General features: G+C 43.5%; 1 protein-coding gene across 1 annotated transcript in view; it reads right to left on the bottom strand.

Annotated features, from left to right (window-relative positions):
- Positions 1–17,272, bottom strand: part of ROR1 (receptor tyrosine kinase like orphan receptor 1) — a 166,868-nt gene that overhangs the window by 28,367 nt on the left and 121,229 nt on the right. The window contains exons 4-6 of the mRNA XM_036351568.1: positions 13,356–13,483; positions 10,912–11,229; positions 8,160–8,405 (exon numbers count right to left, since the gene is read on the bottom strand). Coding sequence (XP_036207461.1) covers positions 8,160–8,405; positions 10,912–11,229; positions 13,356–13,483 — 692 coding nt within the window. The remainder of the gene's footprint in view (positions 1–8,159; positions 8,406–10,911; positions 11,230–13,355; positions 13,484–17,272) is intronic.

Genomic DNA, 17,272 nt, shown 5'->3' with positions numbered 1-17,272 from the left:
AGATTTAAAAAAAAATCAAATGAAGGATGTGCAGATGTCTTCAAATTGGATAAGAAATGACAACAGGGGTTACAAGCTAGATCCAGTACATTGACTTGTTCCTTAATAGTTGTTGTTCTTAAAATTGTGAGTAACATTTTTTTTAATCAGGAGATTTCACATACAAATTTTGGTTTCTAGCTTACAGAGGCCAGTTTTGAGCAGTGGGAGCTATCCCACAACCACTCTGAGGTGGAGAGATGTTACTGTCTGTGGAGGTCTCTGGCAATGTTCAAACGGAGGCTGGGTGTTTTCTATGGTTTCTCCCAAGATACTCTGATTTTATAAACTGAGCTGACAGCACCTTATTTAGGCCCCTGTAAAACTTCGACTCTCTTATGAAGCAACTGATTTAAAGCTAGCGATGAATATTTTTCCTGAGTGCCCTCAGCCTACCAGACCAGTTTCAGTCCTTGTCTGCCCAGCTCTATGCTGTGGTTGACCTCAATGGGTGTAACAGTATTAATGGACCCCCTTGTCCTCTGGCTTCCGGTTAGGGTCAGCCAATGGGAGGCACTGGCAGTATAAAAAGAACTGCCCAGGGCAAGAAGAGAGTACAGTCGATGTGTTTATTCCCACGACTCCCTCCTTGCTGGGTTGTAGAGGGTTACCTTCAGTCCTCTATCTTAGGTCCCAGCGTGTATTGGACAGCCCTCTCTCTTTAGCTTCAACTATGGAGTAAGGCAACTGATGGCCCCCTTGACTTCCCAGGCTTAGGATGGTATTGCCTCCCACTCCTGCTTGCCTGGGTTCTGCACGTTCGTTATTGGCTTTCCCTAATTCTGCCACCATTATAAATAGTCTCTTTATAAAATTCTCCATTTGTGCCTTTAGCTTCCTGCCAGAAATGGACTGATACAAAGCCAATAACAACAATCCTTGTGGTGTTGTATCAGAATTCTGTCACCATAAAACGCAACATACAAAATTCCAAAATGGTCAAAGAGAAGTGACTAGAAATACAGGCTTTCAAGAGTTGGCATTTTTAGCTCTTAGAGTGTATTTGCAAATACTGTGAGATTTAAGCAGCCCAGAAAACAGCAAAGTTGACTAAATTTTGTATTCTTGTCCTAATTTTTTTTTTTTTAGTTCTTTCTGGCTTGATGCATTGATGTTTTTGTTCCCTCTATATTTATAAACAAAACACTTTCTTTTCAGTGTTTATAAACATAAAATCTACTTGGTTTGAAACCAAAGGGTTGGAATACTTTTTTTTGTAAAGGTTGGAAAACTTTTGACGTTTATTTCAAGCACGTTTTTGATTCAAAGATTCATCGAAGTAGCTTTCAATCAATGGATCAGTTTGATTCTGTAATTAGCACACAGTCCCTAATGTTTCAGTGCTGTTTTGAGGACCCAATGGTCAAGGTAGATTTTGTCCTTGAATGGTGTCTTAATAGATTTCATAACATGTGCTGGCTTGAGGTCTATTTTTTTTTCCTAACAGATTTCTATCTAATGTTGAAAAACTGCACAAATTTGTGTGAAAAAAACCCTAGAAAAATGAAAACTGTAAATTAATCCTAGTATGTTATGATAGAGGAGGGAAAATTTTGGTGCCATCATTTCTTCATGCTGATGTTGGACTTGGCGTGGTTGAAATGCATTTCTGCACCACAATTTTAAGCTTCAATAAAAGTTTGCTTAACTGATTGTCTCGTGATATTAAAAAAGAGAAAAAGAAAAAAAAGATTTCTGTCCCCAAAGGGTTAAGAAGGGTCAAGGTGACAGGGAGCACTTCCTACTGCCCTGGTGGTTGACCCAAAGAGCCGAGAGCTTCTAAAACCTCGCTGCTTGAGTGGCTGACACACTGGGTCAAGACTCAATGTATATTGGGAACAGTGAAAAACACTTTTATGGTTATTTTATGGTTAAAATTATTTTATGGTTAAAAATGTTTAGGGAACATGACTTAGTTACAAGGTTTGGGTAACTATTGTTCTTTACTTTGTTGAAAATGTATAAAGACCAGAGACCAAAGTACATCTTGAAAATCTCTGCAGTATAAAAATAACTCTTCCGGAAAGCTTCAGACTATACAAAGCAGTGCTCTATGCCTTCCTCCTTTCCCCTCCCCACCATCCAGTTCACTGTAATGTTCAATTTTGGTTTGAAGAAATGGCTGAAAGACAAATTGCCTTACAACAGGTCTTCTATGAAATATGGGAGAAGGCCGCTGACAGAGCGAGTTAAAAACTGCAGTGTTCGCAATCTGGAAAACATCTGCCTTGCCCCGGACTGTAAACCACCACGCTGTAGAAAATGGTTTGTGACAAAGCAGAACCCAGGGCGGGTACTTGTAAGGTTATGGGACAAGTCAGGGCTATTCAGGCACAGAACTGGGCAACATGCCCTTTGGCAAATGGCTGCCAGGCAAGGACTTAAAAGGAAACACAAGAGCAACAGGCCAGGTATGAAAACTCCAAACGGAGCCAAATGGTTCACTACTTTTCTTATCAATGGGCACACTTCAGTGGAGCTGGTTTAGGAGTAAACACCATACTGCTGCTTGGAAATTCTGGTTGTTTGGCGGAGGAAGAAAGCTTTACTTAGAGGTGAATCAGGCACGGTGAATCAGGCACGCTGGCCGGGAAACATGGTCTCGGGACTGGATCTAGAGTAAAATAAAGGACCAAGGTTGAAAATCGGAACACCAATCCAATAGAGGCTCTGTCTCCCCACACAGTTTGAGAACAAAACAAGGAATTTCAATTAGTGGGAGAGAGAGAAGGAACATAAGTCACGTGGTAGAATACAGCCAAAATAAAATTGCCAGGTTCCTGCAAAGGGAGCTCTTGGGGAAATAGACATTTTCCACAGCTTCGTCCCCAGAGCTGTGTAGAAAAGCAATGATAAGGGCGACAGTGAAGCTGTGAACCTGGGAGGCGTGCCTAGGTGCCAGTTGGAAGGAACATAGGCAAATGTTTCTTTTTCGACTTACTTTCCACCCAACCCACGGTATTTGGCTTGGAAGGTGGCCACAGTGACTAGAGGTGAAAGTGTAGTGAATGAAGGTTTGCAGGCAGGATCTCAGGGAAGATGGCCAACTCTGAGGACTGGGGACCTGGGCTGCCGGGAAGGGAGGAGAGCTGGGACTTAACGGGAACAGGGCAAGCACGTGAGGCCGGGGTGAAGCTGCTGGGGGTTGGGGGTGAGGCGGTGGCTGAGACTATGTGGAGCACCTGGGGTCTTTCAGAGTAGATGTCTTTGTGGAGGGAGTTCCATTCCTGCGCCTGAAGAGCTGCACAGAATATCAATGGATAATGTCTCAAAGACCTAGAAAATGCATCATGATCAAAGAAAAGAGGGAGATGAGAAAGGAATGTTTATTCCTCTATATAATCGAGATTTCAGTACTTGTGGCATGGTGGACAGAGGACTAGACCTGGAGTCCTGTGGACCTGGACTGAATCTTGGCTTTAGTAGAAGCAACATTGCCTCAGCTTCTCCATCAGTAAAATGGAGATGATTCCTTTATTCTGTGGTCAGTAGGAGGATCAATTAATTCAACATGTTTTATTGAGCACTAATGAATTCATAGGCCAGATGCTGGTAGAAAGAACTTCCAACAACCAGCAGCCATCATTAAAAGGCAAAGTACATAACAGCAGCACACGTAAATGCTGGGAACCATACGACAGTGCTTAATGTGATTCATATTCCTTTCATCTGCTGCTTCCACTAGATTGTAAGCTACATGAGCGTATGGTCTGATCTAGCATGTTCACAAAGTCGGACACACAGTAGGAGCTCAACACACACTGGTTTCAATGAGTGACTGACTGAATACATAATTAACTATTCAATTGTTAGATGCCTGGGGCAGGAAAGAAAAGACTGGAAGGCTGAGAGGTCAGGTCTTGCCCAAACTATCTTCTGTTCTTTCACTTTCTCCAAGCACTGCCTGGGCACATGCACACAGTCCTAGCCAAGCCAATTCCCAGAATCCACAGCAGCCATATTTGGTTGTGCTTAATTTTATGTTCCGTCTTAGAGTGAATGTTCATGGGTAAAACATTCTGTGGCTGACTATTCTCTAGTGCTCTTATTCTAGAAAGTACCGTAATGCTCACATTCTGCATTTAATTAGGCCTATACCTCTTTTAGCCTTACTGAGTTGAAACAAAAACAAAAGTTATCAGTGGGAAAATGAGAAACCCCATGGAGATTTTGAAATCTCCTTAACTTTGACTTAACTAACGAATACAGGAACATCTCATGAGACTCTATCCCATTCGGGAGGGAAGTGGAAAAGAACTCATTTCAAATCTGCCCCCCATGCTTATAACTCATGGTAAGATGAAAAGCTGTTCTCAATACTGGCTATAGGCTTGAGTCCTGGATCCACTTCTTATTAACCTTGTGGCCTTGGACAAGTCACTTAACTTCTCTAAGTCTCAGTGTTCTTTTCTTGGGTAAAATAAAACCCAACTCATAAGGTTATAGGACTACTATACACAAGATCATGCATAAAAAACTCTTAGCATTGTCTTTGGCTCATTGTAAGCTCTTAGTAAGTGGTAACTGATGTTTAATATTATTGTTATTCTATACTCTAAATTATATAATTTATGCAATAAATATAAAATACTATATTCTACAATGTAAATTGTATAATTCCTATCCAGCCTCAGGGTTCCTCGACCCTGGCATTGTTGACATTGGGGCTGGAAAATTCTGGGGTTGTTCTGTGCATCCTGGGATGTTAAGCAGCATCCTTGGACTCTGTCCCATAGATGGCAACCCTACCCCCTTGTGACAATCAGAATCTCTCCAGACACTGCCAAATATCTCCTGGAAAGCAAACTTCCCCTGGTTGAGAATCACTGGTACAGAAGAAAGAGCAGTGTGTGGCCCTAGGCAATGGTCGGCAAACTGTGGCTCGGCAAACCGCGGCTCGCGAGCCACATGCGGCTCTTTGGCCCCTTGAGTGTGACTCTTCCACAAAATACCAACTTCTGCGCATGGGCCACGAAGTTTCAATCGCACTGTACGTGCGCGCCTGCATGTGGTATTTTGTGGAAGAGCCACACAAAGAGCCGCATATGGCTCGCGAGCCGTGGTTTGCCGACCACGGCCCTAGAGATAGGAGGCCTCATTTCCATGAGTTAATTTGTGATCATAGGTAAGGCCTACCACTTCCCTGGACTTCGGTTTTCCTGTATAGTAAAAAGGGCAGGAAATCCCTACTTTATCTTTCATGATTTTTGTAACGACGAAATAAGAAAAAAAATTCAAATGCTCTAAAGAAGTGTTATACAGTAGGACTGTCTTATGATTATTTTGTCAGAGGTTGGTGACTGAGGGACAATTACAACAAGCCTTGCCTTGGAACAGCCGGCGCTGACCTGCTCTCCTCTTTAATTCTCATCCTGGGGGCCATGCCTCCCTGTTCCTTTAAAGGATGTATCTGTGGCTTGGCCTGAAGAATTCAAGAGGAACTGTTTTCTTTCAAAATGAAATAAAAATGTTCTTTTTTTAAAAAACAATTATTTTTGTAAGTGGTGAAAACTGCCTTGTCATCTCCAGATTTAACTTTCATCTAAATTTATCTCTCAGATGACTAGAATTAACCAGTCCTCTGGATTTTAACTGTGTCCTCTGCAGATTGATATTCAGAAAGAAATATTCTGAAGGTCTCCAATATCACTGCACTGATTAATACTTTAATAATACACTGAGTCATGCTGTGATACATTTCTTTATCAGCAAGGGACCATTTTTCTTATGTCATATCATATTATGGGAATCGATACACTGGAATCTAGAGGTTGAGCCTATTGTCTTTTCTTTATTCCTGAAAAATCTTTAAATGGGAGATAGTAGAGTGTCTTGGAAAAGAGTTTTGGCTTTGAGTTTGGTTAGAGCTTATGTGGACAGATGATGGCTCAATGTTCAACCCCATCAGTTATGTGATTTAGACAACTCCTTTAGCCCTTCAGAACCCCAGTGGAATATGGTAATAACCCCACCGCCCAGTATGGTTCTGAGGTTTAAATTGAGATGAATATATAAAGCAAGGAGCATCCTGTATGCACACGGTAGGCGTTTTGTAGATGCAGGTGATCTTTCTCTTTCTGTCCACATTCTGAAAGGCTGTTCAAGGATTTCTTTCATCCCTCAGAGCATGTGTTTGGTCTGACTGCTTCAGGAAGACCGTTGAAATGAAAACCAATACTTCTTCAGTATACTTTAGAGTCTTGACTTAAACTAATGGTAATAAAGCTTGAAGCACATTATCAACAAATCTTTCAGTTTATGAGCAAATCCCCTCCATAGTTCTGATGGATATTAGTTGGAAATTAAGGGTCTGACGTCACCTAAAGGACAACTACATTCACCCCGAGTGGGGTGAACAATGTGTTTCTTCCTTAAAATAATTCATTTTATCTTCTTAAGGACAAACATCAGCATCCTGAGGCAGCACAGTCCAGTGGCAGGAAGAGGAGCGTGGAGTCAGACAGACCTGCCATTAACTAGCTGCGTGATTTTGAGGCTCTCTGAGCTTCAGTTTCTTCATCAGCAAGGGTTGATAATATCCATCACAGTGTGAGGGTGAGGAGAAATAAAGCCTATGAAAGCCCCAAGCACCATGCCTGGCACATAGGGGTGCTCAGTAAGTGCTGCCTTTACCCTTGTCCCGCTTGCAGATCTTCATACCTTGCCTGGCTTAGGAGAAGGGATGGGGTAACTAAGTAAATCATTATCAGCCTATATTTTATTGTTATGCCCTTCCTATTTATGTTGAATATAGCATGCAGGGTAAGCCATACATTATTAAGTGGAAAGCATTTTAAAAATACAGGGTAATTTGCTTTGAAGTTTCCAATGGTGGCTCTGGAAGAGTTAATTTTATAATTTGTTCTTCATGCTGCATGTGAAGGCATTTTAAAGCCCAGCAAGACAAAAGGAGTCTGGTCACCTCTTTTTCAAACTTGGCATGTTTAACCATCCATAAAACCATTTTGCAGGGGACAGTATGGCAACAAGTAACACATAAGAACAAAACTGTAGAATAATAGTGTCCCAAATTTTCATCACTAAGGGTTCTTGTTAATATTTGTATTGCTTTCTCTTCTGGACCTCTTTAGTGCATTTTAGCTTCCTCTTCTTTGTACCATAACGTTTGTGCTAACTTCCATTGTATCATACACATCGCATTGTGATTGTGATGTGAGTCACATTCTATTCCTCTTTCAAGCCCCCTGCCCCACAGTAGGCTCTCAAACAATACTTGGCAAACTGAGAGCAAGCATCCCTATGTACACAGACTGTTTATGACTTATTGTAGATTCCTTTATGTAGATAATATTGATTAAACATTTGCTATCTTCCAGACATCGTAGGGTTTTTCAGGTAACAACTCATTTATGTTCACAATCAACCCTCCGTGTAGGTCATCATCATCTCCGCTTTACGGCTGTTCCTCCCGGCAGTGACATCCTGACTGCCCCCCCCCCCCCCCCCCCCCGTCCCCGTCCCCCGCCCCCTGAGGCCTGGGAAACCCCACCGACATTCTCCATGAGAACCAGGGTCAGGAAGATGAATCAGTCGCAAAGGAGCACCAAACCCCAGGCTCCAACAACATCTTCATTCTCTTTCTCCCACCTTCCAATCAACTGCTAGGAAAAGGAACAAACTGATTCAGGAATCCCATTTTCTTCCTAGACTTCTGCTGTATATCCACCCATTGCCCTACATAACTGAGCAATAGCTCTGTTAGACTGCTCCGACCTTGTAGGTGTTCTCAAGGGCATAGGGAAAGCAGCTCCCTTCTGCTCCCAATACACCTGTTGTGCTACAAGGTACACTTGGATGTGGGAAATGTCTTTGTACGTGAATGACTGTGCTAAGCTGCTTCCTCTGTGCCTCGGAAGAGACGGTGCCTGTTACACCCACTAACACAGTGGCTGCAGGAGTAAAAGGTCACTCCCTGCTTGGTACCTAAGAGGCATTTTATGGAGAAACAACAGGTGTATCTATCCTAGAAACATAGGTTGAGATCACACAAACGCCACGAATCTCCCTTGCCGCTCACAGGACGCTCCTAAGGAAAGGGGATGGGACGGGGCTCCCCTAAAGCTGGCTGGACCGCAATTAAGGCGACGTGCGCTATTTACCACATGCTGGGATGTCACACAGGTCGGACTTAAAGTTTTCATCCAAGGTGAAGCACCAGGGAGCTTCCTTCTGGTTCCCCGGGTTGCGGCAGTAGGAATGCCCTCCGTTCAGCTCTGGGAAGCGGAGGGCGGTGAAGGTGTGGGTGTGGGGGTACTGGGAGTTCCACGGCTGGCACTGGCGCCCTGACTTGGTGACACTGACGGTCCCCCGGTAGTCCACGCCCGTGCTGTTATAGCACTTGTGATCTGGAAAACACAAAGGGAACGCCCGCACTGTGAGGATGAAACAGAGGAGGGGCGGGGTCCCCAGCCAGCAGCTCCTGCATTAGCCTCAGGGCCACGGCGCCCCTGCTGGTCAGGGCCCTGTGGGCGGCCTTCCGCACGCTGTGCTGGGACCTGGCCCGCCTTGCAGCTACATTCCTGGAGGATTTAAAGCTCATGCTTCGGGAATAAAACCAGTACTCCACAAGTATTTTTACTATTGAAAAAATCAGAACTGGGGCAGAGGAATAATTTCCTAGTGAATGGTTCAGGGAAGGTTCAAGCTCAGCTGCTCTTTCCGCGCCTGCTTGAGGGCCTTCGGTAGGAACCATGCGATCAAGAAGCTAATCCACAGAGAACGCTTATTAGTGGCAGCGCATGGTGAGTGTCTAACAGGAGCTAAGCCACCTCCGTGCTGAGGGACTGCACAGCCTTGAGGAGCAGGTCCGAATAAGTACTCCTCCCACGTGACCATGGGGGCTGTTACTTGAAATCCCTCTTTAAAAAATCTATTGAGTTGTAATAGTAATAACAGTAATACTGATGATATTGTTACTATTATGTGCTAAGTATAGTTCTAAGCATTTTAGATGCATTAAGTTATTTAACTAATAAAGTAGCATTAACTACCCAAAGGGAATAAAAAAAATTTATCAATGAGTGTCATTCTAGATCAGTGGTTCTCAACCTTCCTAATGCCGCGATCCTTTAATACAGTTCCTCATGTTGTGGTGACCCCCAACTATAAAATTATTTTTGTGGCTACTTCATAACTGTAATTTTGCTACTGTTATGAATCGTAATGTAAACATCTGATATGCAGGATGTATTTTCATTGTTACAAATTGAACATAATTAAAGCATAGTGATTAATCACAAAAACAATATGTAATTACATATGTGTTTTCCGATGGTCTTAGGCGACCCCTGTGAAAGGGTTGTCCGACCCCCAAAGGGATCGCGACCCACAGGTTGAGAACCGCTGTTCTAGCTGAATGGGAAATGCAGAGAAGAGCAGTCTTTAGCTTGAGGGTGGTAAGAGGATAGAGAGAGGATGGAGCCCCATATACATGTCTTTAAAATTGTGGTACACGACACATATCATAAAATTTACCATTAATGCATTTAGAACATTCAAAATAGTGTGCAACCTCCACATTATCTTGTTCTGGAACCATAAATCATCCCCAAAGGAAACCGTATACACATTGAGCAGTCATTTCCCACCACCCTGGACCCCCTTCCCCAGCCCCTGGCAACCACTAATCTGTTTTCTTGTCTCTGTGGACTTGTCTATTCTGGATATTTCACATAAATGGAATCATACAGTGGAGTCTGGCTTCTTTCACTATCATAATGTTTCCAAGGTTTAGTCATGTTGTAATAAGATTTTATTCCTTTTTATGGTAGAATAATAATTCATTTTATTCTGTTTTATGGATGAATAATATTTATTCCTTTTTTATGGGTGAATGACACTTATTGGTTTTTATGGATGAGTAATATTTCATTATGTGGATATACCACAATTTGTTTATCCACTTATCTACTGATGAACATTTGGGTTGTTTCCACCTTTTAGTTATTGTGAGCAGAGCTGTTACGAACACTTGCATATAAGTTTTTGTTTGAACACCTGTTTTTAATTCTTTTGGGTATATACCCAGGAGTGGCGCTGCTGGGTCATATGGTCATTCTATTTTTAAGTCATTGAGGAACTAGCAACCATATTTTAAAATTATTATCTTCATGAAGCATCTTGAAAGTAGACCACATATGGTGTATATTTAGCCCATTGGAAGGTAATCTATTAGTAGAAACCATTATTGTGGATCAAATTCTAGTTCTTACTGTGCCATGGGGTGGCTGGCCCCCAAGGCAGCACAGAGGGCCAGGGGCTACCACCTACTTTTTTTTAAATTGATCTTAAAGAGAGGAAGGAGGAGAGGGAGGGGGGGGGGGGGGGAGAGAGGGAGAGAGAGAGAGAGAGAGAGAGAGAGAGAGAGAGAGAGAGAGAGAAGAGATCAGTTGCCTCCTGTTCAACCAGGGATTGAACCCACAACCTGGGTATGTGCTCTGACCAGGAATTGAACACAGCACCTTTGGTGTATGGGATGATGCTCCAGCTAACTGAGCCACATCAGCCAGGGCTACCACCTACTTTTATTTATTTATTTATTTATTTATTTATTTATTTATTTATTTATTTTTATTATTTTGTTAATCCTTACCCAAGGATATTTTTTCCCATTGCTTTTTTTTAGAGAGAGTGGAAAGAAGGAAGGGAGGGGGAGAGAGGCAGAGGAGAAAGAGAGAGAAACATTGATGTGTCTACATCAACTGGTTGCCTCCCGCACACACCCCCAACAGGGCCGGGGATTGAACCTACAACCCAGGTGCGTGCCCTTGACCGGGAATCAAACCTGAGGCCCTTCGGTTCCCCAGGGCCAACACTCTAACTGCTTAGCCACACTGGCCAGAGCCCACCTACTTTTATTGATAGGATCCGCCATAGGAATTCCAATCCGGATGCAGTTGGCAGCTTCAGGGCTCTCTGGCTGGGGGAGATCTTCACAGTTGGGCAGCTTCAGCCTCATCAGAATCATGGGATTTGATCTTGCAAAAATGTACTCTGTCTGACACAGGACGTTTTCCAGGATTTCACATTCATCGCGACACAAGTCACGGGGCTTTGGGATGGAAGAGGTCTCGTCGCAGTACGGGAAGGCGTAGTGGCACAGGGAAGGAATGGCGAACTGGGAACACTTATCAGATAAGTGACTGGAGGTGCCAATCATGGTGAAGGCAGCTGGAAAACAAACACAGTTATTAACTCCCAGGGCTGGGGTTGATCTGTGGTGATCTAGCCAACAAGTATCAGATATAAACACACACTGGAAGGGATCTGCTGGGCTCAGACAGGCAAGCCGAGAGGAGGAGATTCATGTCAGATGTCTAAGCAGCTTACTTTCACTGTCTAGAAAAAAATCATTTTGACTATAAAGTGAAAAAAAACACACACACAGGATTAAGTTACATATGTACTATTTCCTAATAAAAAAGAATTAATTAGGTTAAAGGACAATATATTTTTCATTTTACTACAAAGCAACAGAACGTTGTGTTTCATCCGGTACTTTTTATTGGTTCGGTGAAGTTTCTGAAGCATTTGACAGCTGCAGGCCAGGACGCGTGGGATGGGGCGGCTGGGCCTGAGTGCAGGACTCGGTCTGTGTTTCGCCTCTCAGCTGGTGGGTGACTTTGGGGAACTTGTGTAATTTCTTTGTGGCTTGAATACTTGCTACGCCATCTTCCGAAAAGGAGGCAGCTCACTTAGAAGTTCTCCAAGAGCACAACTCAGTTATTCCAGTGAGTATTAAGGAATGTTAATGGCCACTTAGCCTAACCTCAGATCCAGCACGGTTCCCAGCACCAAGCGAGCGCCAGCCTCCCTCGGCATTCCTCCATTGACAAAGGGCTTACTCACAAGGCAGCCTAAGAGGTTGTTGGTACATTGTTTCCCAAAGAATGTTCCTCCGAATAATGAGTATGTAGAACATTAATAGCGTTGGAGAAACTAGGGTTCCATAGCCAAAGAAGTTTGGGAAATGCAGGGTTAAACAAAGTTCATTGGATTTTTTATTTTATATTTTTACTGTAATACTTTCCAGTAAGCTGATGCCCATTGAAAACGTTGGAGAGGATTTTTATAAACGGGTGACCAAATATTTATAACAGAACTCCCATTTATTTTCATGAGTACTTAGTAAAAAGTATGTTCAACGTTCTCATACCAGGTTGAAATGTGCCTTCAGCAGCTCCTCTCCATCACCTCTACTTCCCAGAATCCTTCCCCTTGAAAGCCCGAGGGCTTCAGCAAATGGCAACTACATCTTCCTATTGGTGCTTCTCTAGGTTAAGTAGCTCCTGCAGCCACCTTTTTGTTCCTTCAAATTCCTCACATGACACAGTTTCTGGACTTCTTGATGTTCGCTGTGCCTACCTTGGGTTTGTTCTTACCTCTCTTAAGTCCCAGGGTTGCCAGATCAAGTACAAGGCACCCAGTTACATTTGAATTTCAGATAAACACTTGGGACATCCTTCTTTTAAAAAATGATCTGTTGTCTATCTAAAATGCAAATGTAACTGGATGGCTTGTATTTTTATTTACTAAGGCTGGAAACCTTAGTAGAATCTCATAAAGGCAATTTGAATGGCTTGCAAGAGTGCGTGGCACAGAGGTGTAATAACTGCACCAATAGGTACAAAGTGGCTCTAAGCACCAGAACTGGGTGTGCGAACTCACAGAAGATAACCTACACTACCTAACTCATGTGTGCTAAAAAGTGCTTCACTATTAGATCTCCGTTAAGATGCTTTCAATTCTGAATAATGAAGAGCAAACTCTAGAGAGCTGGAACAGGAAGAGATCCATGACCATCTTGCCTCATCATTCATGTCACAGATGAAGAAAGAGATTTTCACGGAGAGTAAGAGATTTCCCTAAAGTCACAGTAATGGCGATTCAGGGATTAGAGTCCAGAATCCTAGATTCTAAACTCATTCCCTTTCTGTCCACATGATGTGGCTTCCAAACAGTAAGCTCTGTGAGGGCAGAAACAACCAGCCTTATTCTCCACACCATCATATACCCCAGTGCCCAGCTACATCAAAGACATTCAGCAATATTTACTGAGTGTTTAAGTGAACGTGAGGCTTTTCAAAGCTTCCTTTTCCTCTAAGAGCAGCATTCAATAAATTATTTTAATGTCAATTTTAGTAATATTTTAATGATCATATCTCATGCTTCTTTATGGTCCTGCTCCTAACCCCCATGCCTGGCCTAACCGTTGGCCAACAGAGGACCTTAAGAAAACTATTGGTGAGAAAAATAGTTATTCAAGGTATAAACAGAATGTCAGTGATGTTACCTACCTGTGATCTGATTTTCTATTTCCCCTTGCATGTGCAAAGACTCCATATAGACGGTGCGGTTGCCAATAAATCTTGCGCATGCAATCCCTCTGTATGGTTGACAGAATCCATCTTCTTCATATTCATCTCTAAAAACAGAGCATAGACATTAACTGATGCAGTACATACCGTACACGTAGACACAGTTGGATCTGATTGCACAATGCCCTCAACAGTCACTAGGGGGCGCAGTTGAGCATAGTATCCTAAAGACTGGGCTAAGGAATCAAACTTTTCCTCAGTTCCATCCATCACTTAAAACATCTGTTGGTCACATTGGTCAAGTTTCCTTCACCCCCAGAAAACCATCCTGAAGCACAAAATCATCCTTAAATATGGGAGAAAACACTTTTATTTTCGCAGCTGGTGGTGGGCTGGAAGATGAAGTAATTATAAGAGTAAAGAGGAAATGAATTGAAAATCTGGGCACATGTTCTACAGTTTTTGTTTTGTTTTGTTTTTAAACAGATTATTTCTGCTTCATTTGATACAAAGGCGTGGGCGAATTCTGCACAAGATCCACGCTAACTGATATGTCAATTAGGTGGCCCCACGGGGTGAGAGGCTAGGTGCAGCTGGGAAGAAACCATAAGGGCCTATGATAAGCAAGACACCGGAGTACAGAGTGCCCAGCTGTTCCTCAGAGGCAGACCACAGCCAAAGGCCACCTTATACACTGAAAGGCAGACTTTCACCCAGGGTGTTCCTCCTCTCTGTTAACCCGGCTACAATCAATACATCGTCTGAACAAAATAGCATTTATCCTCTTTGGTTTCTTTAAGTTAAAGTACTTTAAAGCCAAAGTCAGGAGAAACAAAATTCCCTTCCTGGGTTTAATATTCTCATATCCTTAGGCAAGCTCTCTGAGCCTCTGAGCCACATATATGGATGGTAACAGTTGACCTCTCTACCCTATCGGCCAAAACTCATGAGGAGCCTACCAAACAGAGGTAATGTGATTATTATTAAACTAGAGGCCCAGTGCATGACATTTGTGCACTGGGGGGGGGGGGCGGAGGGAGTCCCTCAGCCTGGCCTGCACCCTCTCGCAGTCCAGGACCCCTTGGGGAATGCCCACCTGCTGCAGAGGTGGGAGAGGCTCCCGCCACTGCTCTGCGCTCGCCAGCCATGAGCCTGGCTTCTGGCTGAGCAGTGTTCCCCCTGTGGGAGCACACTGACCACCATGGGGCAGCTCTGGTGTTGAGCGACTGCCCCCTGGTGGTCAGTGCACATCATAGCGACCAGTCGTTCTGCTGTTCGGTCGATTTGCATATTAGGGTTTTATTATATAGGATTATTACAATGACCAAAGAGGACACTTATGTTTAAGGACAATTATTTACTAAGCTCCTACTTTGTAACAAGGACTATGTTCAGGACTATGGGGTGAGGGTTGAATGTGGGAATGTAGAGAGCCCAGTATAATAGAAAACCAGGTGAATAAAAAAAAAACACTTGATAGGGCTGATTCTTAAAGACACTAGTTCTCAGCTGCTTTCTGCTCCCTAGTCACTAAAACAGTCCTTTTGAAGGTGGATATGGGGAAAGTATCTTTAGTTTAGACTTGAAAATAGTCTCTTGCAAAACTTTTAAAACATAACCTTTAAATACGATTACAGATGAATATATCACATAAAGAATATATCCTTGACATAAAGACATTGAAATTTTAATGTTGCAAAATCCTGCAAGCACTCTAGATGTTTACTTTCATAAATCCTAGGGCAATGTTGAAGTCTTTTTGGCTCACATTTAACTTGGGTTGTAAAATTAACCCCACTTTTATTGGGTAACTAATACCATAAACCCATAGGGAGAAAGAAGGTTCTGGATGACCTAGACTTGCATCTTGGAAGCCGAAGTCCTGAGACACCTCCCTCCGTCCCCTGCTATTACAGATGATGCCTTTCTATCCCCAGGCATTAGCGGAGCCCCGGACTCGTAAGGTGTCATTATGAGAACACCTCTTCCTCCCCCACACTACATTCTCGAGGCCTCAATTTATATCTCTTGGGAGGACAAAACCCTGGAATTACCCTCCATTATAAATCCCCAACCGACTGGGAGTTCCCATATTTTATGTGAGAGGCTTAGGCTAAACTTCTTACCACCTTTCCAGTTCAAGACTCTAAATAGACTCTTTGAATACTTTTTTTTCCAGAATAAAATGGAATGCAACTCCCTTGCCGAACATTTCTTGTCAATGAAAGGCTTCGAGCTGCAGGTGGATTGGATTTTTGACTGTGCCCAGAATTCCTGACATTCTGGCCAGTCTCTTGGGGGCAGATCTAAAAAACTCACACGAAACGCACAAACACAAACAACAAACGGCATCTGCTGGGGAGCAGCGCTCAGCCCTGGCTGCTTACACGACTCTCCTCAGGCGGCTTTGAAAATACCAAGGCCAAGCCCCACCTCGGACCTACTAAAACCCTCTCTCGGGGGACACAGCTCGGGCATTCATGCTTTTATAAAAGCTCTGGGGTGATTTGAATGTGGTTGAGAACCACAGCACTAGAAAAACAAACAGGTATTAAGTGCCTGCCACTCTCCCTACTGGGTACTGTGCTAAGTGCTCTCTTCAAAGCCCCCCCTTAGGCAGCGTTATCCTCTGTATTTTACAGAGCAAGACACTCAAATTCAGAGAAGTTAAGTAAGTGGCTCAAATTCAAAGCCAGTAAGTGGTGGGCATAGGATTTAAACTTAAAATTTAAGCTCAAGCCATTACACCGTGTTGTTAGATCTGTAATGACATTCTCTGCTTTTCCAGGCCCTCTTTTAACTCAATCAGCCTAATTTATAAATAAGGGACTTTATAAGGTGCCTTTCTTGTGTACCAGGGACTAAGTTTCACTTAAATATAAAACTGACATTAAGCCTGGCCGGCTTGGGTCAGTGGATGAGTGTTGACCGACCTCTGAACCAGGAGGTCATGGTTCAATTCCCGGTCAGGACACATGCCCAGGTTGCAGGCTCGATCCCCAGTGTGGGGTGTGCAGGAGGCAGCTGATGGATGATTCTGTTCTCATAATTGATTTTCTCTCTCTCTCTACCTCTCCATTCTTTTCTGAAATGAATAAAAATACAATTTTAAAGTTTAATGAAAAAAACTGACAGTAAGTCATTTAATCCTGACAACAGTCCTATAAAGAAGGTGAAAATATAATTATTCCCATTTTACAAATGAGAAAACTGAGGGTTGGGAAGAGTAAAGAACTTGTCCAAAGTTACATAGCTAGATTTGCCCCAAACTAGTGCTTGTACCCATGGCCCACAGCTTCCTGCCAAATGGCCTGGTCATGGAAATGTTGGCACTACCTACAGGGGTTTTGCACTGTGAAGATGCCGGGTGGCAACAAAGGTTTTTTTTTAAATGTAAAGTCACAAGTGCCTTTTATCCTTTCCATTTTCCCTGCTGGCCTGGGCTGGAGAGAAACCAGCGCTCCTCCAGCATCCATCAGCGTCATGCTTTTCTCCAGCGTACACTTCTTTCATCCTGGATGCCCTCCATGCTCAGCAAATTAAAAACATGACGCGGCAAGGCTGCGTGAGCACAAGGGCACTTTCAAGGAGTGCGCCAAGGCTGTGCTACAGAGAAGAAAAGTGTGGCTGAAAGGGCAAGCGGCATTTCAGCCGGTCATCACAGCGGCTGCACCGCCCTGCACGGCTCCCTCGCCTCGCGGTGACGTGGGGATGCAGGGTTGCTTTGTGATGGGAACTCATGTTTCTCCTAAAGGTCATTCAGTGGCCACATCGCCAGCCTCTTGGACCCCCCCAAACTCGCTGTCATGTGACGGAAAAGCAAACACAGCCTGCCCTGCACCGCCAGGGTCGCCCCCATTCCCCAGGGGAAGGAGCTTATAAGGGATTGTCAAAAG

The sequence above is a fragment of the Myotis myotis genome, unplaced genomic scaffold (genome assembly GCF_014108235.1).
Source record: "Myotis myotis isolate mMyoMyo1 unplaced genomic scaffold, mMyoMyo1.p scaffold_m19_p_2, whole genome shotgun sequence".
Taxonomy (NCBI): domain Eukaryota; kingdom Metazoa; phylum Chordata; class Mammalia; order Chiroptera; family Vespertilionidae; genus Myotis; species Myotis myotis.
This window is presented reverse-complemented; position numbering and strand designations above follow the sequence as displayed.